This window comes from Augochlora pura, chromosome 11 (assembly GCF_028453695.1).
Source record: "Augochlora pura isolate Apur16 chromosome 11, APUR_v2.2.1, whole genome shotgun sequence".
In the NCBI taxonomy this organism is placed as follows: Eukaryota; Metazoa; Arthropoda; class Insecta; order Hymenoptera; family Halictidae; genus Augochlora; species Augochlora pura.
Genome location: NC_135782.1, coordinates 8,178,216 through 8,206,094, shown reverse-complemented (window position 1 = coordinate 8,206,094; position 27,879 = coordinate 8,178,216). Strand labels below are relative to the sequence as shown.

General features: G+C 34.0%; 1 protein-coding gene across 3 annotated transcripts; it reads right to left on the bottom strand.

Moving 5' to 3' along the window:
- Window positions 1–1,023: 1,023 nt before the first annotated feature.
- Window positions 1,024–27,267, bottom strand: LOC144477306 (anoctamin-4). 3 transcript variants are annotated; one of them, XM_078194945.1, is made up of 14 exons: window positions 25,524–27,267; window positions 20,486–20,819; window positions 16,163–16,307; window positions 12,066–12,348; window positions 10,809–10,963; window positions 9,879–10,124; window positions 7,430–7,629; window positions 6,440–6,577; window positions 5,875–6,092; window positions 5,041–5,349; window positions 3,841–4,150; window positions 3,176–3,381; window positions 2,142–2,432; window positions 1,024–1,916 (listed from the first exon to the last, which is right to left on the bottom strand). In XM_078194945.1, the coding sequence occupies exons 1-14, from the start codon at window positions 25,560–25,562 to the stop codon at window positions 1,605–1,607; spliced, it is 3,186 nt and encodes a 1,061-aa protein (XP_078051071.1). In that variant the 5' UTR covers window positions 25,563–27,267; the 3' UTR covers window positions 1,024–1,604. The 3 variants fall into 3 exon arrangements, with proteins under 3 accessions (XP_078051071.1, XP_078051072.1, XP_078051073.1); XM_078194946.1 differs by having other exon boundaries at window positions 10,809–10,960; XM_078194947.1 differs by having other exon boundaries at window positions 26,009–27,267.
- Between the last annotated feature and the right edge of the window lie 612 nt (window positions 27,268–27,879).

The following is a 27,879-nucleotide window of genomic DNA, read 5'->3' as shown; positions in this document are numbered from 1 at the left end:
TTAATGCGGAAAATTTTCCGAAATTGTACACGTAAATACTTTTGTCGGAATAGTATACCTTTAACATAAATAAATAATATAATTTATTATAATGCCACTTAAATAGTCAATTTTTATTTAAAATGCAAAGTATGCTTTTATTAAAAAAACTATAGGTAACATTAAAACAATATGAGATCCCGAGTCGAGAAACAACTAAATCATTATCATTATATTAACTGATATTATTTATATTTATGTTACTAGTATCTCTTTCTAAAACTATTCTCAGAAAATATCCTTTTGGAAAATATGTTATAAGTTTCAGAGATTCAATATTACAGATAAAGTTTGCTGTAATTAATACTGATTATATCACAAATCACTCCAACATTACAATCGTACAGTTTTACATATCAATATCCTTTTAGACCATCAACTACAAAGAGTTCTTAAATGTAAGTTTAACTATCTATAGTTGGACCATTCACCAAAGCAATCACCTTTGTACCGACATCTGGAATTTACTTCAAATTAAAATTTTACAGTCATGTAAAAATCGAAGAAGTGGAAATGATCGTATCGCGTTAATATTTCTAAATTTCATAATTGTAGAGACAAGAATTCGTTCGAGAAAACAAGTCATGAAATGATAAAATATTGTCGACTTCTCGATGTTCTAAACAGATTAGAAACTGGTTAAAGGATGACTTGAGTGCTCTCGATTTCCACATAGAGCTCAAGACACCATAGACATCGAGCACAAAAGCATTTCAACGTGGAATGGTCTGTATGTTGTTTGGCATTTGTTACCTCATAACATTGCAAAAATGTGCCCTCTAAATATATTTACGTAAGTAGATACATAAATCACTAAAATATCACAATTATTGTTTCATTCACTTATGTTTAAAATTTGTACTCGATCTCTCGATATTCGCGTAAAACTGTTTTTAAGCACGACCTCCTTAACAACGTATATACGACATATTCTTTTTAGTAATAAATACAGTATTTAAAAAAATGTTAAGTACACTTTTTGAGGGGGGGGGGGGGGGGGGGAGGTAGGGTGTCAACGTTTGTTGAAAAGTATTTAACATATAGAGTGGTCCTTAGATATGGGGTTTAAAAATTTTGCCCGAGATTTGTTTGATTTTACCCCTTGCGAAATGTGACTTTTATTAGTGAGACAATGATGTGTGCAAAATTGAAAAGTTTAAACATTTTTAGGATTCTATTTCATCTTCAAATGTTATTGTATTTCATTATTTCAGAAATATTGTCATAAATAATCAGCTTTATGTGTTACTTGTAAGAATATACAAAAAATCTTCAAAGATTTACCATTAAATACAAAATATGACGCAGAATTTGACAAATTTTTGTGAGATGGTTCTTGGAAAAATGATTCACCGCTGTTAATCTAAAGTTTTTTAATCAAAATAGTTTAACAAATATAATTATGTTATAACGCAAATGCGGAATGGGTTTCCGATGTCCTATCGCTTCCAAATGTACGCTCATTTTGCTTTCTCGTTAAGCATTACGAATTTAGGGAGATAAGAGTAGAAAAAGAATCGAATGTCGAAGACTGAGGACCACCCTAGTGTTTAATCATGTGATCATTAAGTGACTTCCCACACAGTCGAGCCGTCGCTGTTTCTATTAGTTCTAGGACCTACGTCTACGTGAGCATCCAGACCATCGCTCACTTTGCTGAACCGTCTTGGCCAGCTACCCCTACCACCGCCTCCAGTTCTCCCAATGCTTCCTGCTTCTCTCAGCATTGACAATATGTCATCATCATTTTCTCTACCCTTCAAACCTTTCTCATATTTGGCTTCCTGCGCGAGCAACCGTTCTCGTTGCAGTTGTGTTCCTAGGGAATGTGGCACCGCCGGTATTACGTAGCTCATTATTCCAGTTAGAGCGAACACCTGATTATTAGAACAACAACATGAGTAGTAACGTGTGATAAAAATTTCAATCTTGCTGTTAGTTCGTGTTTTGCGTATCGAAACTTAGGGATTCATTTTTATAGCAGTACGTTAAAATCGATATAGTAGTTATTATGGTGCAAGGGGTTAACCGTAGCACAATAGCTGAGTAAGTGGTTAGCAGAACTGAACGACATGCACAAAAACGTTTATACGAATACTTACGAGATGTTCGAAAACAACCACAAAAGCCAAGCGAGCTGCGAAAACGTGCCAATACTGTGGACTAAGACCATAAGGATCGGTCGGATGTTCAGGACCGTTTCTGTATCCTCTGTACTGACAAGTTTGCGGATGTCTCGTTCGCGTTTGGCTCTTCATATCTTCTCGGTAATCCGACGTATTAAACTCGGACAGAGAACTGTCGATGTAACCGACCAAATCGTTCGTTGGAGAGTAAACGATCGCGTAAACGCTTCGTGGAATAAAGTCCGATGTGTATGCGATGACGAATGCCTTCAGAAACAAATTAGTTACTTAAACCTTCATTGCATTGAATAAGCTGCGTACATTTAAATCTTGCACGATACGGTAACAGTGATGGTACAATTTAAATTTTTAATAATGATTTATTTCTACCAAAATCCTGATATAAACTCAATTACCGGTGTTATTTACAAATTAGTTACTTAAACTTTTGGTAAATCGAATTCAAAAGTTCTATTCTGTAATGACTTTTAATGAACAGCGGTAGTACAATTTAAATGATTAACTATAGGAAATTGCTACCTAAATCCTGACATAGTTTCATCCATGTGATTATCAATGCTCGCGACAAAATAGGCTATGCAAAGAATGGGGTGGTGGTGCATGCGCCAGGATACCCGCACAGTGGATTGACGCGCCACGCCGCTATGGTGACTCTTAGCGCATGCATATCCTCACTCCTTGCGTAGCCTATTTTGACGCAAATTATGGTGATCACCCGTATTATTTACAAATTAGTTACTTAAACTTTTGATAAATTAAATTGGAGAATTTGAATTTTTAATGCGATACGGTATGGTTGTGCCGATAGTAAAACTTAACTGATTAACTATGATAAGTGGCTACCTAAATTCAAGTAACTGGTCTTATTGTTTACAAAACGCATAGTTGTCGCGACAAACATACTGTACACTAGCGAACAACGAAGTTCTTTCGTAATTATGAATTACTATTTTATACTTATGTGTTCTTTCGTTGTTATTGGTACGTACATTCGACACCACTGCAACGTATGTTACTCCTCGAAGTATGCCGTACCAAGCACCAATATCTTCCACTCGCTCTGCTAATGGCCTTCTTGCCTCTTTCACCATTTTATACGCATCCAAACGTATCTCCGCTATATTATTCAACAACGCGAATAACGGTGCCAAAGGAAACGCCGCGACGAACAACGTTACAAATCCGTACTGCAGTACTGTAAACAAAAGAATAATTATATTTGCTGTGCAGACTTTTATGCGCGTGGGCTATGAAAACAATATGTTGTATGTATAGCAGTTATGCCCGGAAGCTATTGGATTATACACGAAACATATGCGTTTATATCTGGAAAATATGGAATACAAAAAAATATATTTATTGCCTTTTTCAAATATAATAAATGAATTCGTCCATATGAGGAAATAATTTTAAAAAATGGGATTCTGGTAAAACAAAGAGTTTCGAATAATAGACAGAAGATGAGAACGTGAGTACTTACCAAAAACTCGAACGTATTTAATCTCAATATATCTATGCATACGCAAGACGAATGTAAACAATGAAGATACACTAACAAAAAGATGAATCAATTTTTAAATAAAATTACTTCCTCAGTTTGTTATTATAAAATTGATCGTGTCCGAAGGAAACAGATAATTCTCATAGCACTTACTCATTTCTAGATACTCGTCGAAGAGTGCGAGTCTGCCAGGATCCTGCAGGTGATAATCCCTTTCCCAGCAAGTGTCAGGTCTGGATTGGTCCTTCGTAGCCGCGGCGTGACTCCTTTTGCGCCACCAGTTTCTCATTTTCGGGGATAATATCTCCACGAAATTATTGAAACACTGTTTGCCCACCATTATAATGGCGAGCTGTATGCAAACCTCCGATAGGCATCCAGCTGGATCGCAAACGTCCGTTTTTATGCGAACGAAATCGGAGGTCCTCGCATCTGCGTCCCCAGGGTGAACGTAAAATCTTCCCTGAAGATTAATACACACTGTTTTTTTTACGAATTTTATATAATATTAATTTAATTTCATATAATATTAATCTAATTTCATATATTATTAATCTAATCTCATATAATATTAATCTAATTTCATATATTATTAATCTAATTTCATATAATGTTAATCTAATTTCACATAATTTTACTGTTCGTTTTGAAAACAATTGTTTTCTTAAAGAATTATTTTTGCATAATTCTTTTTGAAGACACTCAATTTCGTTTCATTATACTAATTTATTAATATGAATGTTATGTATTAGCTCGAAATCGAAATATTATTTTATTTTCTAGTTATCGATATCTAGTTGTCAAAGTAAATATTACATGGGTATAGGACAAGTATAAAAGTTTTTTCTTCTAGAACATTACGGTGATTCAAATAGAATTGTAAATTATGCTATAATATTATAAACGGTATGTGTCATTAGGGACGTCATGTTAAAGCAGATTACATTTTGATGACTTCATTCTACTAAATAAAATATATATATTTAGAGCTTTTGCATTTTTCTTCGTTAATAACATGACTGAGAGGCTAATTAGTTTGTAAGCCAGATAATTTAATGTCTACGTAGATACAAAGTATTTAATATCAGATTAAAAAGAAAGTATAGTTATGCAGAATATTACCTCTTCTTTTTAACACTATTAACAAGTTATCACTAATTGGTTAATATTTGTTACAATATTCTGCCATATCGGAAGTAATATAAAATTCGTACTGAACTTTATTAGACGTTTCACAAGATCATTTTCTGAATTATCACATGGACGTATGTACAAAACATGTACATACAAGTCCGCCGTTTAATAGAACAATCAATCGTGCATAATTACGAGGGCATTTATTGGTTTACGAACCTTAAAGAAGGCGATGTAAATCAGCGACGAATAAAAATTCACGAACTCGAAGAGGAATATCTTGAAAGTGTAACTCGACTCGTATTCGGTCTGAGTCCTCGGATTCTCCATATTGACCATCCATCGCGCCAGACGATGGTACACTCTGGTGAGTACCATGATGATAATCAAGTTGACGAAGGCAGCGGTCATAGAGGTGAAGATCTTTGCGTGCTTCTTTAGGAATGCACCACCGCTGCTGTAGAACACGGCCACCAGCGATATCCGGTAAATGATTGTTCCAAGCACCGCAGCCAGAACTACGCATATCTACGCGCAATCGTTGCATTAGTTTCATTATCATCCATTCTTAAGGCGGATTTCTCTAACGGAAAATAATGCTATTGTTTTCTTGTGAGTGATTTCCAAATATTGGATCTACGTCTGATCTATAGTTCTCACGCGATAAGAAGGACACTTTTGCGTTTACATTCCCCCTCATAGTAGCTGCTCTACTGCTGCAGCTATCTGATGAAGATCGGCGACGATCAATAGCAACTGCGAGACAATAGAATAGCTAGTGAAAAAGGGGGAATGTAATCACAAAGGCGTCTTCTTGTCGCGTACAGACTATATGCATTTAACGATCGTATCTTCGGAAACGGACTAGACGCAAACGTGAACGAAAATCATATTTTCAACTTGTTGAAAGTATAATTATGGTAAGTATAATATAAAAAAAAACAGATCAAACTAGGATATCTATTCTTTGAGGGGCGGAACGTATAGACGAAGGATGAGTGATTAACGAACAATTGTCATTAAATGCATGGTCGAATTGTTTCGTTCAATTACCATAAAAAACACTATGGAACCAGTGGCACAGAAACGTATTGCCTTTGACCAGGTGGGCAGGTAAGGTTCCCTTTCCCTGGTCACGGGGTTTATTCGGAACGTCTTCACCGTGGTTTCGAACTCCGGTCTAGGCTCCTCGTCGCTCTCAACATTCTGGAGGTCCCACTCCCAAATTATGACTGCTTGCCGGCGTTTCCATAATTCCAGGAATGTCGTTGCTGTACAGAATGAACAGATCATTTGCATTACTAGGGGCACGTGCGAGCTTCGTTAACCTTTTCGTTACGGTACTCCGTTCCGCTGGAATGACGCCACGGAATGCGTTATTTATAATCTTATATTACAATATATTATATTACATTATATAATATTGTATTACATTGTATTGTATTGTATTACATTGCATTGCATTGCATTGCATTGCATTGTATTGTATTGTATTGTATTTGATTATATTGTATTTGATTATATTATGTATATCATACATAAATAATATCATATGTCGATTATAGTCGGCATCCGTAACGAAAGTGTTGATACTGCGTGTACTTTTCGAACATAGTACCCCAGAAAGACATGAATACAGCGAAGAAGACGGTGGCAGGATTGTCGAACAGGTAGGAGAGCTTCGAAAAGATGCAGGATTCGCCGAGCCTTTGATAGTCGCATGCTTTGTCACAAATTGGGCACAACGTGATGTTTCCTGAAAGGAAGAAATAATATTCATAATAATATCCATATTCATCTTTTAACAATCTCCGAACTATAATAAATGATGTTTTAACACCCTGTAATTTAATACAAATATCCAGAATAATATTTGAATAATTAGTGATTATGTTGAAGTATGTAATTAAATAAAATTTTAGATCTTCGTTTATATCAAGAAATGAAGTTCGACATCTCTTTTCCATGAATCAGCTGTTTGTAACAGCTACGGGAAATTTATCAACGTCACAGCATACATGGTAATAATAATTTATAAATTATATTTATTTTGGAAATTAATTTATTTTCTACTTCGTTACGCATCTTAAACATTAAATAATCTTGTGGTCGATTTTATGTGTGAGTCATACGGGGTGGACCACGTAAAATAATCAGTTTAACTTGTTCTGTTGCTCGTGGTTTGCTTGGAAAATGTGAGCTAAAATAACATGGTTTAAGGAGCGTTTTAAGAAGTTTGTACCAAATTTGTTGTTAATCAGAATTGTATGATTCTTACGATCGGTAGCTTTGCGAATCGGTTGTCGTGGTAACTATACCACGATAATTATACTAATAATTTATTATCTATTATTGAGATAAATATATTAAATACCGCAAGCTTCGATATTATTACATAATTTTTTAAATGTCAAATATCTCTTGCGATTAATAAAATATATAAAATCAAAATAGAAACAAAAATTTAACATTGACCTAAATGTTTACGGCCGAATGACCGGCCGGTAGTGTTAAGATTATTGTAGCAGAGTTGTATATTTTCGTTTTGCTTTTAATGTCAACGTGAACAGTAACACTTGGGGTGGTGCAATATTCAGCGAGGTGTTACCAGCGATATTTCCGTTGCAGATTTCTTGACTGGGTATATTGTCGCTGCTGTCCATACTTCCCACGCCGTACATGAAGCACAGAAGTCCGACGATCGCTGGCGCGTACAAGCACTTCGTGTAGAATCCAAGCCACGCGAAATATAAGGCTACTTTCTCGCCGAAATACCGCCTGATCAACCAAAGTGGTTGCTTCTTGTACCTACAATTAGATCACCTCAAAGATAATTAATAATTTTCTGTACCCATTGTGACAATAAAGGAATATATTCTGTATTTCCTGATTTAACCCCTTGTACTACGATTCCTTTCGCGCTGCGTTGATTAACACTTATTTGTCCTTAATATTTTTAATAATAGGACTAGAAAATTGTTGTTTCTTTTATTGTCTTTATGTACTTTTGTCACTAGATTTTGATAAGAGAAGAATTTATCTTTATTTCGGTGTAGAAAAAGTTAATAATGTGCATATTTAGTAGTTCTTGCATGAAATCTGTATCACGAGCCTGACTCGTTATTATAGTGCAAGGGGTTAATAGTCTTAAAACTGCGACGGCGGTGTTTGGATCAATTTGTACGCCGAGTATATAAATATTGATATCTGGTTATCATTCTGACGATTAATTAAAATTTTCACATATTTTATTAAATAATTGCGCTACTATTTTCTTCACAGCTACATTGTTTAACATTTATTCGTTCTTGAAAAAAACGAGATAATTTTTGTCTTTCGTATTTCTCTATTTATTTTCATTCTTAGAGTTTAATAAACAGAGGACTCAACTTTCATTCTATTTACGACAAATAAGTCATTTTCATAGTCAGTACATAATGTATGCAATCATTATCACGACTTTTACTTTTTATTATAGTATACACAAACGTGTGTTTAGAAGGAATACGATAAAAGGTAATTTGACAAAAATTAATAAAAAATATTATAAATGATCTTAAACATACTCGTAATGGTTTGAACAATAGAGACCGTCGTTGTAGCATTAATAAGTTAAAGAGTATTTTGATGCTTGTAGCGTTTTGTATTTCACAAAATCACTTTTGTACAATAATATTAAATTCGTAGTGTAACGATGGTACTTACAAGTAAGTAATTTTAAATCAAATTTTACACGTACTTTTTGTAAAGTAATATAAATGGGTAGCATAAAATAATTGGACAAACTATATTGATAGGGTCGTGGAGCCGATTACTGTTATGTTACCATTTACTGTGTCTTGGATCGTTTTCGGCATAATTAGTTTTATATTTATCAAATAAAACATATCGAATCTTAGGATTCTTCTATTCTGTTTAGTTTTAAATAGAAAATATATGAAACGTCTCATTCGATAAATATAAAATTAATTATGTTTGACAGCGCACCACAGGCACAGCAATTGGTCATTCCACGGTAACCGGATCCACTGCAGACCCCACATACTGTAGTGGTTATTTAATTCCCACTCGTTCTGTCATCCACCGTCTATAAACACAAAGCAATTGATTGTGACACGTCAATATTATCATACCATGGCCAGTGTCTATAAATAGGAGAAACCTTATGTTTAGAGGAGTAAGTTTCTGTGACCTTGACCTTGACATATCTTGTCAAGTACATTTTCCTTAGTAACCCTGTTAGAGCCGAGACCCTAGCAGTTTCACCTGGCTAGAGGTTCGTAATGATTATGGTGTTTTGGTAAGGAAATACGTGGACTAGCCAATGTCTGTTTCATCATCGGAACGCTATTATGGGGTAGGTTTCCGTGAACTAGCTCATGACTATTTAATCTCTGGGGCATCACTATTTAGGTGAGAGTGTCGCGGAATATTTGATGTCTATTTCATCACTGGGGCATCGCCGCAGGTTAAGTGTTTTCTAAATTAGCCGATGCCTATTTCATTACCAGGCCGTCACTTATGGAATGAAAGGGTGGAGATTAAGGGGTTTTGCCTTGTCACTTTGTAACAGTTTGATAGACTTCGAGCGGAAACATTATAACGCGACAGTGAGAATGCGTGTGAGACGAGACACAACTACAATTCATACTAATACGAATGATAAATGAAGTTGACGCAAAATTGTACCAAAGGGGAAAACATTCAAAATACTAAATGTTTCTGTATAACATATGTATCTTTGAATAAGAAAACTAATGACGGATATAACCCCTTAGAGGTTACTCCGGAGAGTGACCTTCATATATATGTTAAGGTAAAGGGTCAACTGTGTTTGTTCCCCAAACGCAAGATTTACCATAAATAATAGCAGAAGAAGAAATAGTTTGCAACAAAACGTTATATGAAATGTTCACCATAAACATGGCGACCAAAATTCAGCATTTTAAAAGATAATTGTCGCATTGTAGCGAATAGAATTAATTTTAGTTAGGTTTGCTTGCTCGTAGTATGTTCATGGGTTCATCAGATAGATTTGTAAATTTTTATGAAATTACCATTGCGAAGGTCTTGCCCAGATTAAGTACAACAAATGTCTGTCGAGGATCTCCCCATTAAGTATTGGCTTATTGTATGGTCCTTCGTGCAGAGAAAAGCAGTCGAGGAAAGTACCATCCGCCAGAAGCCTACGAATACCAGCTTTGTCGTGATGTTCGTCGTACCTAGCCCTTAATAGTATTTGCATCACAATCAGTGACCTCTGCGCTGGCGTGAAAGCCGTATCCCTATCTTTCACTACGAATCTGTGGGAACATATAGGAAAATATATTAGCGTTCAGAAGAATTCAAATAATTCTAATAAAAATGTATGCAACTTGCGGAATCATATTTCTATCATTATTCATATTTTTTTAGAATAATCTTGTAATAATTGATATTTGTCAATTTCAATAAAAATATATACAGTCTGCGAGTTATTTATAATATTATTTATAATTATTTTAAATTTATTTATAATTCATTTATAATTTTCAGGAAAACTTTACGTAATTGCCCTTATAGTTATTATATTTTCTAATTTTAATAAAACTTGTGAAACCATATTTTTCTCATTATTTATATTTTACAGAAGAATTTTATGCAATCGACTTCCTATTTGTTACAATTTTTAATTTCATGTAACCTATCCATATTTTTCAAGATAACTTATGGCTGCTAATTAATATAAAGTAAGCTTTAAATTTGAAATTTCATCTATGAAGAAGAAAACTCTGTTGTTAGTTTCGGTCGTTTTAAGAGTTTGCGAACTTTCATTAACATCAATGACGATATTAGTTAAAGAAATCTGATGATATTCGTTGGTGTAAACATTACAAAACAGAGTCGATAAATTCAAGTCTACCTATCATATAGTCAATCTACGAAGTCTATTTGCATATGTAATCTAAGTTCAAATAAAATGCTTCAAATCATGCGAGTTTAATCACCTTTCTTCACGATCTCCAGAATCGATGCTTTTATAAAAACTAGGCTCCTCCGCATACAGCCGTATGTCCCAAGTGTGTATCTTTCTTATCCATTTTATCCATCGTAAACATTTCTCCCAAAGCTTTGGTCTCTCTTTCTCGTCCTCGGTACCCTGCTAGAAAATACGAAGACGAATAACTAATAATAAGCGAAAAGGAAAATTTTCTTCGATTTTTCTTTCGAATTTCGTATGTGTCAAGTGTAGTATATAAAGTACGACAATGTACGACTCCATGTTTAGCGAGATCTTATTAATTCACGTCAAACATCATCAAAGTTTGATTAAATGAAAGTAAACAGTATGTACTTCGAACGAACTAAACCGTGGTAATCAACTTTGCTTTTTAGCGTTGGGATCGTGGGCGGACAGATAGTAGTTTATAAGTTCATTGCAGATCGATACACTTTAAAAAATGATCAGTATACAGTGTATAGTATCATGCTACCAGTATACATGTACAGTGTACACAAGCGTAATAACTTGTTCAAAATTGGTCCAAATAATCTTTTTAATATTTTAGAATTTATTGCTGAACAATGAGTCTACAAAACTTTTCTAACATTTCCGATTTGTTGGTATGATAGGAAAATTAAAGAATGTTGTTCTTTCAACTATTTTATTTAAGTCTATAATGAAAATTGAAAAACTGCATTTCGTACATCTCGAAAACTTGTATGCGCACTATAAATATCGTCGAGATCGATTAACGTAGAGTTGGGCTACAAGCATTGAAAAATGTAAAAGTTTCATAGTCATCGCTCGTAAAAACCTGCTGATTTCACGATTTTTAATTGTCTCTAGCTCGTAACAACGTTAATCAACTATAATGAAAGAAAAAATATGCATGTAAATTATCGAGAACTATAAATCACATTGTTTCAACATTCGTACTAGTCTCGTATACAAAATTTGAAAAACCCATTATTTTATCTTATTTTTCTTTAAATTAGAATTTTTATTTCAATGTTAGACGGACTAGTTCACTGTGCAACGATTAAAATACCAGTTTTTAAATTTTGCTATTACTTGGAGTAAAATGCTTCTCAATCGTGTAACTTGCCATGGTGATTTGTCATAACCGACTGAATTCTAAACAACAGATTTAATCGAAGCATTCAAAACAACATGGCCGCTACAGACTGTCAAGATCGACCCGTCCTTATTGGAAAACCCTCTACTAGTGTACTGAAAGAATCAATGGCTTTATTTAACTTACCCAGGCTTTCACAGAGATGGTGATGAATCTCTTGGTGGGCAGCTTCAAGTTCATCACTTCCGCGTACTGCACCTTGATCTTCCACGGTATATGCAGCTTCAGAAAATAGGTTTTTCCATCGAACGAGTTCTCTTTCGACTCCAATTCCAATTGCAAACCTTCCTTCAATAGATTTTGTTGGAATATATGTCTCTGTTCCAGCCGACGTGTTTCAATCTCAGTCAACACCGTGTTGTCGTCTTCATGGTACGCCAACACCATATCGATCCGTCTTCGACCATCCCTACGAATAAATTTGTAAATTTCGTAAATGATGAATGATCGCAGATCTAGTCAAACAACATCGTCGTGTTCGTCGTCGACTTTATAAAGTTGCAAGCAAACACAGTTGATTGTATGCAATGAACTATGCTCTTTGTCGAATCTATGTCTACAGAGGATGTCTAAGCATCGACGATGCAATGGAGAAGGGGGTGTTTTTGCATGTGAAAACAAATCGAAAGTAATGAATAAAATCTGTCCAGTTAAGATGTTGTCGCGAAAATCGACTTTGAATATTTAACATTAGCAATGACTTTTATATTAACAAAGTAGGTTGGTAGCTAAATTACGTGTCTTATTTGCATTTAAACCCAGTGACAAATAAATAACATAGTTATTATTAACATAGCTTAATAGCTATACATATATAAACCTAATAATATATAATAATATAAAATATATTAGCCTAATAATAATATGATGCTGTTATATTACTTATATTATTATATTATTTATAAGTGGCATATGACTTCTATCGAGTTCCATGTTTGCCGAGTCAGTTTTCAAAAAATCTATCGGACCGATAGGTAGCAAACGTATCGAGCGAATCCGTACCGTGTTCTCGTTAAGAGGATGATCGAAATCAAGGGGGACAAAAATAATCGTCTAATGATAGAAGCATATGAAAAGATAAAATCACAATTCCGTAATTTCGCCGATGGTATCGGCGATATATGGGACACGATAGGAAAATGAATAATGTAAAAGTAGTTTTTTACAAGTGTCCAGCCTTTTCAAATATAGCCCGCGTTGTCTAAGAATAAAAATGGCCTTTAGGAGCGGTCTTTCCATTGTCTAGTATTATAACAGACGTACCTATGCACACATGACCGTGACACAGGCGAAATGTTATACACCACGTCGTGAAATACACGCAATGAGCTTCAGTTTCTCGCTTGTTTAATCATTCACGGAAAATTTCTCTGCGACCGACCGCTAGTGAACTAGTAATTTTACTTTTAAACGTACAAAGTTTGACCGGTATGCTCTTGGAATGATATTTTACAGTAAATTGCTGGTCATACACCGCCAACGCATAACTCACGTCCATTTTACTCAGTGCTCTGCCTTTTTTTTTATTCAAATTTCATCGATATATATATTACACGCACAGCCCAAAATACATTTGTTGTTATGTATTTTGCCAGATATAATATCGGTGATTAAAATTTAAAATACTTAAAAAATTACTCCTTATTTTCTGATTCTGCATTTCCTGTTTCAGAATGTTTGGACTCACTTATGTGAACAAAAATTCTTCATTGAATTGAACTTTCTTCTTCATTTTTTCGTTTTCAGAGAAATATTAATCGCACTGTTTTCAAATCGGTTTTCTAAAAATTGATGAATAACATCCAATGTAGTAGAAATGAACAAAGTTCTTGACGTAAAACAATGAAAACTACAGGGCATCCTAAGTCGTCATATTTCAAATTAAATTTTTAAGGGAGGAGTTCTTTAATTGTAAATTAAAGTTGTACATGTTTATGTTCAATTTCTACATATTTAAAGTATAATGTACGCTATTTAACGTTCGACAAACAAATAACAACAAATATTGAACAAATTAGCCGATTCTCTAATAATTAGACGGCGAGGTAGTAATTTTCAATAACAATTTTATTATATGCGATTTTGTTGAGAATTCATATTTACATTGTTATAGTTTTACTTATCGATCGATAATCATCGAACAATACATCCGAAATCGAACAAATGTGTCACGAAAATATTCGGACACTCTATAAAACGAGATAACCTTTTTAGAATTGGATTAGTTTACTAAAAAAATTACTGAACAAATTTTTGCGAAAATTGAAATTGATAGGAACAGCAGAAACAAATAAATAGAGCTCAAGGTTGCCTTTCTTAAAATAGAATAAAATCCATACGATATAAAATGAAATAGAAGTTCATGCTAATGTATTTTCAATAAAAATATACCGTTAAAATAATCCATATGAAGCAGATCATTTACATACGTTTTCTAAACTTTCGAAACAAACTGAATTATTTGCTAATTAATAAATCATAATTGGTATGTACACCTCGTCTAATTTTAGTTATCGTCAGTCGTAAATGGTGAACAAATATTAGCACGACTTTTACGTGTAAATGCTGAGCGACAATGACGAATCGTAATACAATGGGTATGCTCGAGCCTATAACCATTGGCGAAATCTGAGCCAGTTAATGTGTTAAATCATGCAAAAAGGTTGCGCTGAATGTAGTGGGTTCACTAGTGACAGACCTTTCAAGTTAAACTACTTCAAAGTAATGGAGACAGGTTTCCGATTGTAACATGTTAAATATCTCAAAATGTATGTTAAATATTATTACACGGTTTAGATACATGTATAATGTAGAATGACATTTCGAACGCATTCAGCTATCATGTTTAAAAGAGTAACATTTAAATATATTATCACTTCTTGTTTTTAATCTTTCATTTCATACGTCCTTAAAAAACTGTTGGTTACACAAATAACAATTTATAATTGAAATTTGAAAGTGCTCTCAGGAACGATTGTAATACCGACAATCGGGGTTGATTCTAAGATATTTTTACGCCCAATTTTCTTCATCACGCAATTTGAACAAGTACTTATAGTTAAGGGTTAACTAATAGATTTAAAATTAATATAATTTAACACTCTATCGACTGGTAGCCTATAAATCGGCTTTTCCCCCAATCGGTAGCCTGTGAATCGGTTGCCATAGTAACCCTTAATTTGTTATCTATTATTAATATAAACGTGTTAAATTGTACTACAAGCTTCAATGTTATTATATAAATTTTTCAATATTAAATACCTTTCGCGATTAATAAGATAAATAAAATCAACATAGAAACGAAAATTTTTACAACCAGATGACCGATCGATAAATTGTTAATATTATAGTTATACTTTCAGAATATCTCGTACAAAAATTAGAAAAGCTAATGAAGGAACCATGGATATAAAAGCATACGAAGATGGTTAGGAATCTTATAGCACAAGCAAATTGATTGAAAAATTGATCCAATGTTGGCGCTATAATGACTAGACTCATAGAGAATGTTATATTGTGTTAAAACCCACCCAGGGTTAGATTATGTCAAGATTATGTCAGAGTCAGTTGTGACATTTTACACGTTTCCCATATTTTATTAATAATTCGGATACTCTTCAATGTTTAACAAAACTACTGTAACTGAATAATCTGAAACAAGTAGATAAAAGGTTCGTACAATAATCATCGTTGTAAATACGATTGTTTGTGTGTAATTGCGTTCTAAAATTGAAGTGTTACAACCGTCCTCAGTCTTCCCTACTCGTCTTCCTATTAATGTATGAATTTATTCGTATGGTAATTAACTGATTGTATTGCAGTAAAAAGTGAAACCACTCGCATTAATCATGATTAAATAATCGATGAAAATTATAAGGGATGAATGTATAAAACTTGCGCGTTATGAATGAAAGTACTAATTATAAGTATTAAATTATATATCTGAAACTATAAATACTAAATTATATATCCGAAACTATAAATACTAATTTATAGATTTGAATCTATAAATTCCAGAATTATGGATCTGAATCTATAAATTCTAGAATCATGGATCTGAATCTATAAATCCTAGATTTATGGATCTGAATCTATAAATTCTACAATTATGGATTTGAATCTATAAACGCTAGAATTATCAATTTGAATCTACAAATGTTAGATTTACAGATTTGAATCCATAAACAGGTGACTGTATTTAGAGTTTCAAATTTTTTACATACCGGAAGTACAATGTCTCAGGATCTAGTTCCAATTGTGCAGACGAACCCTTGTGCAACAAGATATCGTCTCTTGGTATTTCATCCGGAAATATTGGCGAATCAATTAATGGCGTACCGGTGGGAGTGGCTGAAGTTAGCCTCGGACCTGGAAAAATACAATAACTGTTTAATATGTGCTCAATGTGTGGTCGTTGTCTTAACGATCACCATTCTCACGACACCATTGGTTGCCATACTTTGTGGTTTATTGCCTACAATGTTAATTCCATAAAATCCTGTTACGGAAAGTACATTATTACGCTATTCAATTGTAAAATGTATTATGGCAAATAAGGGATCAAACTTCGTACATTGATATTACACATATTCGTCCGCATGACGAAAATTTGTCATGTCGCAAACTATCAATAATAGCTAAATGACGAAAATTCGTGATATAAAAATCAATTAAATTCTAGTTTTTACCAAACAGAGATAGTATTAACCAAAGATGGTATAATTATAACAATCACTGAAAAATATTAGATTTTTAACAAGTTATGTTGCTTTTATATAGACCATACCATTTCTACAGATAGTATTAAAAGATGGCGGCATTTTGCGAAGGGCGGTGCAACAAATTACAGGACGAATATGTGTTAAAGATGTAGCGCTAAAGTTGCGGATCCTACGAAAAATATTTTCTTAGTTTTAAACTTTATTTCTCTGACGATGATAACCAAGGACAAATAGTTTGATAACTATTTTGCATATGTTGGGCTTAGATCTGAAGTTCACTATACTTATGCAACATTTAATCCTAGATTACGTATGACTTAGTAACTTTATATCTTGAATCGTTATTACCTACGCATTATATTGATCTAAGTTAAAACGTACTTACTTCTATTAAAAGCATGTTGCGTATTATCTTGACAGTAACAGCATTAACGTAAGTGGTTTACCACGCCGCGAAATACATTTTAAGTAATTGCTATACTCGTATTAATTATTCTCATATGCAAAGACCTTTGAAAAAATTGTCCTATTCTTTTTGTCTCTATCAAAACATCGATTTCCATTTAATGAAACTTTCTATTATTATTAATACTTTTAATTGAATATATATTTTTGGTTGTTTTGGTAGATAAAAAAAAGGGTTTAGGATGAAAATAATATGAATAAATTAATTAATGCACAGGAGAGAAACACACAATTAACTTCACTTGGCATTAAATTATGCAATTATGTAGTAGAAACAAATTAGATTCTCAATTTCTTCTTTGCGAATGAGAAAGTAATATAAATTGTATAAAGTTTAGAATAAGATTGTTATGTTGAACATAACACATAGTTATTCAAAATTAATAAAAACTGTGTGAAATTAAAAGGGCTGTAAAAGGGCTGGTCGAAAGTTAAAGGAAGAAGTTGTTTTAAATCTTGTTTTTCGTTAATATAGTGTCAATAAAATGGAAACAAATTTCGTTAAAGGAGAAGTTAGTTCAACTGACCTGGGGAATTTCCAGGACATGCAACATACATCAAACACCCTGTATAATTATCAATATAGAGCATTGTTACCGCATATGCTAGTAAAAATGATTTTAACGTTTACAAAAAACCAAACGCTGGTAATATACTTCATTGTTATGCTTTATTCTTATATTCAATATTTTTATACTGTCAAGGAATTTCTAAACTTGGGAAAAAATAGAGTTCATAGATCGATGCGGTTTTAATCGAGCATTTACGATTTGATTAACAATTTTTTACGTTATTACTCTTTATTTAAATGTTTAACGTCGGAGGCGCATATATTTTCTAGATTGATCTTCAACGTTATTTAAGTAAAAGTAAGTTTTGAAGTTGGCATACGGTACACCCCCTTTACGCACCTGTTGCACGGAAATTTCGTACAGCCGAATATCGCCAGACTAAAGTATCGATTACTTTATTTTAAAGTAGTGGATACAACAGAGTTTTTATAAGAAGTGTGTACGATTTTACGGTATAGTCGTAGGAACTTGTAGATATAGAAGATACTTGTAGATAGATGCAGATGCAGGAATTTAAGAAATTATGATAGATATTGGTTATAATATAGGATTTCTATCTGGTAAAACAGAGTTGTTTAACAGGCGGTCAACGGTAAAGCCACAGGCTAAGGGTTAAATGTGACCTTGCCTCCTGGCTAAGGGAAATGTGACTTTGTCTCCTGGTTAAGGGCAAAGTTACGGGCTTAGATAAGTAGATCATGTGGTAAGTCCCTACATCCTAGCGCTAATATTGATTGTCAGATGCTCATTCTATTTTATTCAATCTCGACGTAATCTACAATCGATCTCTGCTACCGATTTCAGCCAATAACGTGTCCACGAGGAGCTAAGGAAGGAGGACCGTTGCCCCCAGAAGAGGTTATGTCAAGGGCAGTCTAGAACCGACTGATCGGTGTTTGCCTTGGAATTAAATCGCTGTCTGTACGGTGAAGTCGTTGCACATCTCTGGTTAGAAGATTTTTATTTAGAAGTAACAACTATACCAAGCGATATGAAATAACGGATAATGGCAGCATGCGCTTGAACAGGTTCAGAGACAATAAGACAGGAACGTGACGCAGCGACACGAAGATTGCAACTTTGCATTTACGGAAACCGTCATTACTTCGAACATCATCTGTCATGCAAGAAAGTTTATTTCACTACCACATTTGACCTTGACTGACCTTCCTAATAGGCCATCATATTCGTCTACAAGGAGATAGTATATATATCGTAAATATTAACTACATAAATATGATTTGCCCATATTATTACAAATGATATCATATAATATTCAAGGTGGATATAATTATTGGATAGTTCATTTTTTAAACATTTGTTTAAAGAAGTGCCTATTAAAATATTCAAATAAAGTACACACCGTGTTTTTATTTTTGAAAATGCCCATTTTTGTTTAGTTTCCAGGCATACTTACAATTAATTCATATTTATGCTTAATAAAGAAATTGTTGTTGATTTTAACGTACCGACCGATTCGAAATGGTCGTTCGATAACGTACCTTTCTACGACTAAGCTAAACGTATTTTCAATTCGCAGTAAATGTACATGCTGTACCGTACGTTATATGTATACATATCTGTATACGTTATGCAAGTATGCCTCTTCAGACACTGTTAAAACCTTTTCATTTTGCGACGTAAGAAGTAAGCAGTTGTCTGCGGTTGCGAAAACTTTACAATCATACTGATGTTGTGCATACATTATTACTGTCCGCGATTCGTGACACACTGACATTCGCATGCATATTGATCGTAGTTTATTGACTTATACCTATCTCAACCATTATCAGACCAACCTCGCCATAAAGAACCTTCAATATGCGATTACTTATCGTTTCATTATGCACGTACAGTACAAGTATTCTGTATGATCTAACTTTTTTTTTTTTATTAAAATATTGCTGCATAATTTAAATTAATATTTAATACAGTAAACCTGCAAACATTCTCTTACTTTCAATTAATTAATTTATGTAATTCAACAGGATCGGTTAAATTATTTGTTCTTTTAACTCGGACAAATATTTGAAGTAAAAGTTGATTTCGATGCAGCGCAAAATGAAATTTCTTCTCATATCTTACAACACGGCATGCTATAGGATAAATTGCGGAAACTCTCGCATAGCTCTGCAACTTATAACACTGTTCCGCACTAACACGATAAGAAAATTACAAAAACTTTTATACAACACTGTACTTCTACAGCACTTGATAATATGATTTTTATTCAACAGATTTAAAAACTAAATTACCATAAAATAATGACGGGAAGGAATAATGAACTATAGTGCTCTTCCTCTCAAAGAAGACAATGACCTGGTAAGAACCAGCGAACAAACCAAAATTACAGATTTATTAAAGAAGATAGAAGATGCAAAACAACTAAATAAAGAAAAATATTTAAAAAGTAAAGATGATATCGTCTAACCAAAAAAAAGTTTTCGTTTGATTGTACCGAGTAGTGATGAGGAATAAATTGATTAAATTAAATTTACATTAAATGAAGATAATGTCTTTTATCTTTTTTTTTCGGTTTGCGTCATACGTGCACTTTTAATAAATTTAAGCTGCTTGTATGGAATTAAAAAATGTATCTTTTTAATAAGTTTTTCGAACGTAATTCTTCTGTTTGTACTAACAGTGGGTCTGATATAATACGGCTTCATACAACAACGCATTTTCTAGGGGGCCTGTCTACCGTGTTATAGGAGGCTTACCTGAATAATAAAATGTTTGTTTGTTGTCTTGTGTCAAATAAAACACTGCCAACTATAATGCAACTCACCAAACGCGTCTCTAGCGGTCAAATTCGTTCCAGAAGGGTAGACACTTGACTTGGAACATTTTCTGTTAAGCTTCGGCGATCCAGGAATAATGCCGTTCTTGTCGGTGTCGTACAAGTTTTCCTTGTTATTCGCAACCATCCCTTGCATGTTTTTGTTCATCGACGACGTATTCGAATCTGTAGAAGATCTGGTAGTCCTCTGTGGTGTCGATGTCGTCGAATTCGTCCCCGTTGCCGCATTCTCGGAGTCCACCTTCACCGAAGATTTCCTTGGGCTGTGGTCGACGTTGTCCGCGCTCTTCGGGGACAAACTTTGCGGTCTACTGTGATTGCTCTGAAATTAACAAATAATTTATCAAGCTCGACGTTTCATTCATCGGAAGTGTACCAACGCGTTTAGTGCCGAATATCAATGCAAAAAATTCGCACACTATGAAAATCATTCAATTAAATGAGTCGAAAGTGGAGTATTAAAATTTACCATAGTAAATAATAGATTAACATTTTAAATGTATAAGGCGCTAGTGGCAATTGTTGTCACTCTGAAACAATCTTTTATGAAACTCTCGACTGCTGACATTCAATTTAACAAGGATTAATGGAAAATTACTAGTAGACGAAGTGTTTAGGTATTTATACAAACATATGATTATTATGCTATTGTGGATGGTTGCCTTCTAGTCAGAGTGTACTAGTGTATTAAAATATAATACGGCGATAGCAGACGGTACGAAAAACAACAGTAATTTTGTATGCAAAATAAAAATTGTTTGCATCGATTATGATAAGCAGAGTTTGGATAAACATCTAAACATTTTTCTCTTAATTGTTTTAATAAGCCAAATATAACATAGCCTTATACGTTATTCTCTCTAAATGCATCTCTCGAACTAGTAAAATACTAATAAAATAAAATAATACTAAGTAAAATATTACTAAAATACTAACTCCTAAAATTATCGAATTTATGGATGCTTATCGATATACTAAACTTTGAAGGTATTTTTCTCGAAACTATGTTTTTCCTAACGGTGTCCATGGTATGTCAAAACCTACTTGACCAATTGACTTATGATTTCAAGTAGACGCTTAGTACGCGTCTGATTACAATCCCTACTAGAATCAATCAAAAATTCCAATTCTTTTATTTTATGAGCCTCCAAGGTTTTAAGCATTTCAAAGTACGGCCACTTTTTTAATTAACGACATTTTTTCTTGCATTCTAGTACCTACTATAACCAAATCCATACTGATTAAGGAACTTTCATTTTAATGAAAGTTTTTCAATTTCAGGCAAGCAGAATGGTTAGATTTGTGAACACGATGAGACGACCTTTTTTAAAAGCGACTATGTTCGAGAGTATGTAAAAAGATTTTAAAGCGTTTTAAATAAGCCTTGCCAATTTTACTACAAATCCCTGACAGATAAAAACGGTCTTCACAGTAGAATACCCCGTTAATGCGTGGTTCCTAATACTTCTACATGTATTAGTCCAAGCGGACGCCTGAATAGTTTTCATTTATGTTTGATGCATAGATACAGTCGATTCATATAGCTCGTGTCAACGTTGCGTGCGTCCGTAACCAAGTTGTTACATTTATTAAACTTGTATCGCTTAAAGGATCGATGAGACGAGCAATATTTTCGTTGATTTCAAGCGAGTGCTCAGCAATTCCTGGATAATTGCATGCCTGTTCTGTTTTTATACACGCGCTTATATAATTAAACGTATATACAATCTAACGCTATATGCTTGGTCCGCATAGATTTATCGTTCAGATAGTTGCACCGACGACGCGATGCGTGAAATAGAAACAACTAAAACGTATCGCGATGAAACTATCGAATACTCGCCGTTTATCACCCCATCGTAGCAAGGGAAGCCAAAGATTTCGTGCACTTATAAAGCACACGCAATACATAAAAAGAATATACAAATTCCAACAATAGCTTGCAATATCGCCGATCGCTTCAAAATTTTTTAACGAGTCAGATAAACTATTATTTTTGTACCGTCGCATAAATATATCATGCAACGTTATCTGCAGCAACTAAACATGCTTTGTAAAAAATAAATACTGATTGTTGATAATAAAGTTTCCAATTTATTATTAAATTAAATTAAATCTTTGATGAAATTAATCTCTTGGATCACAATTTCTATACGATATGCTTTGAGAATAAGAGCTAATAATAAAGTTTTCAATTTATTATTAAATGAAATTAAATCTTTGATGAAATTAATCTCTTGAACCGCAATTTTTACAGGATATGTTTTCAGAATACTGATTAAATACTTACTGATTGTTAATAAGAAAGCTTTCAATCTATTTTTAACACGAAAATTAAATTTTTGATGAAGTTAATTTTCCGGATTACAATTTTTATAAAATATGCTTTCAATTTTCATTGGAATTTATAATGGCACACTTCACCATTTTATAAGTTATGCATTTTGAAATCATGTTCTATTAAATTATTTTAAAGAAATATACAAACTGTTGCGAAATTATACAATATACTTTAAATATTATAAAATCTCTAGCGTACTTAGAACAACGTAATTATGATGTAAAATTAATTTAATTTATTGTTCTGTTCGTTATACTTTTCTTGTAACAATATAGCGTTTATTATTATTAAATGTGTCGAATAGTTTAAGAACAATTGCTTCAAATTATTAAGCAACAACTTTAATTATTCGATGAAAATTAACATTCGAATGGATATGTTCTAATAATTGTTCTTTGTTCTACCCGATATTTCAATAATAATTCTTCCCTGTATTTAGATAAAATATTATTTTTCCTCAAACTACTGGTGCATCAATTCATGCACGATTCAAGTGAAAGATAACATTGATCTGGTGCAAAGATAACTTCCCTCCAATTTGATAAAAAAATTATTAAATATCAACAATCCAATATCAACCCAAGAAACAGATTTTTTCGACAAATTCTTTGCAAACACATCTTTATAGTAACAATAACCACTAGATTCTGTGAATCTAATATTAAGTAGGATTGACAAAGAGAATAAATTGACGAGATAGTAGCTAAACTACGGCTACTTTGATCGCCGCGTCAACCTCCTCAAGGACTGCATAAAATCAAAGAATTATATTTAATAAATATTCAAATTGAAAAACTTTGTTTTATGCCGCGGCTAATTATATTTCCAACATTCTTACGTTTTGCGGATCCCAGTAAAATTGGGAATATATAATAGATTAATCATTAATATTTTATATAAAATGAAAATTATTAGCAGGATGTGCAAGACACAGGAGCTATTTTCATATTCATTTCACGTCTTTCTATTAATCATTTTAAATAGCTGAGAATAATGCACAGTAACATTGACAATCTTCAAACAGTTATGATAAACATAATAAGTATATAAATAGTATAAATTGTAACGTTTGATTTATATGTAGGTAATGTTTTGCATTTAGTATTGAATTTTATGACATCATGATACCCGAAGTAGACATTACATTAAAACCGTTTATTAGTTACGGAATTAGTTTAGCCATTTATTGTATTTCGTTTATGGAAATATTATATCTCGAGTTTATTTTGTATGATATGATCTCGAAATATTTGGATGTTACGTCTTAACTGTATTCTTCTTTTATGATGAAAATTGTTGTATAGGAAAAAGTTACTTCAAATGACTTCACGAACCTCTCATGTTTTCATTGTAAGGGACTTTTAGGATATTATGTATGAATAATATTATTATATATTCTTTCTTTATAATAATTATTATTATCTTGATTACCGCTGTTACTATTAATATTAGTATAACTCAAATTATTATATATATATATATATTAATATATTATAATATAATATTATATATAATATAATATAATATAATATAATATTATATTATAATATATTTATTATTATAACTGAGATAATATCATAACAATTATTATTGTTAAAGCTGCTAGACATAATTATCGTTATAATAAACATATATTTTATCAACGTATATTTCAACGCTATTGTCCGCGTTCTAAAACCTTTTTGTCTTTCCCATGCTACAACCAGTGTTACCTCCCTCTAACACCCTGAATTTTCCTCAAGAATCCATATAGCAATTTTCGTCACTGTTGAAAAAGTAACCAGACCATCTTCAAAGAAATTAGAGAATCGAAAATCAACGCATCTGAATTCTTTTTTATATACCTAGGCGTATACGAATTAAATAGTTAGGAATCAATCACAGTGGAACATACTACATATGCATGAAATCAAATGGAGAAAGAAATAATAGACAGACTGGTAAAACGGATGCTGAAGTTAGTACAAGAAGTAATTAACACGTATTTGCCGACGTACAAAATGTCGGTATTTTTTACACTATCTGTAGAAATAATATCGCCTATATAGAAACAACGTAACTTGTTAAAAATCACATAAATTGTCTGCACATATTTCTTTTTCGTCATCCATTTTAGACATATTTTATGATTTTTAAATTAACAATAATATAACTTAGATAAATATTCGAACACCCAAGCGCTGAAACTTTCAATAAAATTCTTCTATACGCAATACCGAATATTACGCTTTTACTTTGTTTTTGCTTAAGTTTGCGCCGTTAAGAGACGCAACTGAAGCTGATATCAAATTGAATTCAAATTAGAATTTAATTTATTTAAAATTACAAGAATATGAATCAGTTACTTTCTATAATATATAAATGACGAATTTGCGTCATTTGGCTAATGGCGATTGTTTGCGAAATTTTCATAATGCGAACAAACATGTATTAAAGAACGTGGTGGAAATTAAATTTTCTTTTGCAAGATCGACTTTATTTTATTATAATGTAAAATACATATATGTAGTTGTTACAATCTCACATAATTAACCTTGAAATAAATTGCAGAAATTATAACGATTTCCTATTCGCGTCTCAAATTTATTCAATTTCCTATGAGCGTCGTAATCATTCTGGCGGGGGAAACGTAACAGATCACTCACACACGGGCGTTACGGGGTTCGAAGCGTTAAAACATCGTACCTGTGTCTCATGTTCGATGCGGGCCTCCTTGTTATCCATGGTGCTTACCAGAAACTAACAGCCCTCACGGAGAACAATGATCCGTCACCGGCAACACGCAAATAGTACATAAACTTTGCAAAGCTAGTGGTCGGTGCTGTCATTCTCGAACCCGTGCCGCCGATAGAACACCGTCACTCCCGTGAACAATGGGCAAGCACGATCCTCCGATTCTCATAACGGTAGTTCGCACCGAGTGGCTACTTTTGCGTTACAGCGATTTTGATTTGTGTAAAAGGCAGTTCAATTTACAAAGAGATGTACTCGATGTACAGAGAATTCGGTGTGCAGAGAACGGTGAATGCAATTTGATAAAAAGGTGAATACGTGCAAACGGGTGAATCTTGATTCGCACAAAGAGCAATTGAATTTACAAGACGATGAATTTGTTTCACGACTGTTTCGATTGGATTTGTCGCTGTTCGAGGCGAGCACGGATAACTAACCACGAATCTGTCCGAAGATCGCGTTGCAACCATCGGCGAATAGGTCCTATCGATCCCCGGTGGCCACCGACGACGAAAACCCCACAAGTCACTCGAGTAGATTTCGCCGCGAATCGAGAGCAGCGTCGAACGAAATGCCCGCGAAAACGGAATTTATCTCTCGCGAATCACTCCGCGATCTCGGAAGGATCGAGCCACGGCACACGCGGACGCGTTTCCGCTGACGATCAATCGACGGTGCCGGGAAGCCGGCAGCGGATCATCGGAGACGCGACGGCGCGGCACGCCGATTCGATCGACGCACGTACGTAAAACTCCGCGAAATCGCGACTGATTGCTCATCGCCGTGAAAACAAGAATCGATCACGGTCTCGAGCCACGGCCTCGGACCGGTTAGACTTTCTCAATTATGAATGGAGCACGGGCAACCCGCTCTATAGTTATCACCTTCCCCGACCTGGGATTCGCGTGCCCTTGGCCGACGAGGAAACGTGCTGACATTCCGGCAGACTCTTTTCCTGCCAGAACTAGAATCGAATCTATAGATCCCAGGCACGATTCGGAGTGTCTCCGGCGATGGCCGCAGCTATTCGACTCTGCTAGCAGTTGTTAGTTTTTACTTCACAGTCGACTTGGGTGGACAAGTGCAGACACGCGGAACACGATTGATCGTTTTCCCTTCAATTTCTTTGCTTTTCCCGCGACTGGTTAAAAGTGTTTAACTCGTTGATGATCGTCCCATTCGAGATTCTCATTGTGTCATGTTCAGGATTGTCAGGACGGTCGTTTCCTACGTTTATGCAAACATCACGATTGACGGATCGGATGGACAAGTCCGCGGTGTTCGGAAGACAGGTGACAGGTCTCTCTGGTCTTCAGAAGCGTTTGTTTCTTCGTCGTTCCTCGCAGAGCGCGCGACGCTTTTCGTTTTGTCACCGGCCGATGTTGTTGATCGAACCGTTACTGCCGCGATATTTCGATCCTCGATGATCTTACGACCGTTCTCGGAACACCACGTCTCCCCGAGCTGTCAACGTTCGTGACTGTCAGGTGACGCCGGTTGTTTCCACCGCAATAGTGTGACACATACTGACCTCCTCGTGGCAGCGTTGTAGTTATATATTTCACGTATGGCCGTGCGTGTATTATTTACGAGCGACAACTACATATGTATGCATTGTATGTACATGCCACTGCACGAATGGACACATATGTAATTGCGAACGTGGCTCGTGCTACGCTATTCTTCTACAGGCTGTACAAAGAACCTCGCGTTCAACTATAGGGGCAAGTGCCGTGGAAAACAGCGGGTGGTTTGCCTGTCTCTAGAGAACACGTTCTGGACTATAAGGGTGAAGAAATTAACTCGATACTTGTTGTCGAACAAGCCTAACAACCTTAACGCTTCAGATACCGGGAGCTTATCGATACGGCTCTCGTACCCCGAATTCGTCATTTTGCTAATTATATTCAGCTTTCTTGAAATCGAGTTCACCCCTTTGCGCTTCGAATTCATCCTTTTGCAAATTATAATCACCTTTTGACAAATTATGGTCATTTCAACAAATTATAGTCGACTTTTAACAAATTATGATCACTTTAACAAATCATAGTCACCTTTTGACAAATTATAGTCACTTTGACAAATTATGGTTACATTAACAAATTATAGTCACCTTTTGACAAATTATTAATTAAATTTGTTGTTCCAAAGTTTTAAATTGTATTCCAGTATCTAATAATAATGTAATATGTATGTGATATACCAATAAACTAAAAGTACTTAGTAGTGAATATATGTATTTTGATCATGAATTTAAAATACCATTATAATGAACTTAAAATACTTATTAATGGTAAACTTACCTTCA

Coding starts and splice junctions, on each gene's coding strand:
- LOC144477306 (XM_078194945.1), bottom strand. CDS start 25,562: ATGGATAACAAGGAGGCCCGCATCGAACATGAGACACAG. Junction 12,349..16,162: donor CCTGAGACATTGTACTTCCG/GTATGTAAAAAA, acceptor ATTTATTCGTAG/GGATGGTCGAAGACGGATCG. Junction 7,630..9,878: donor TGGGCAAGACCTTCGCAATG/GTAATTTCATAA, acceptor ATCTAATTGTAG/GTACAAGAAGCAACCACTTT.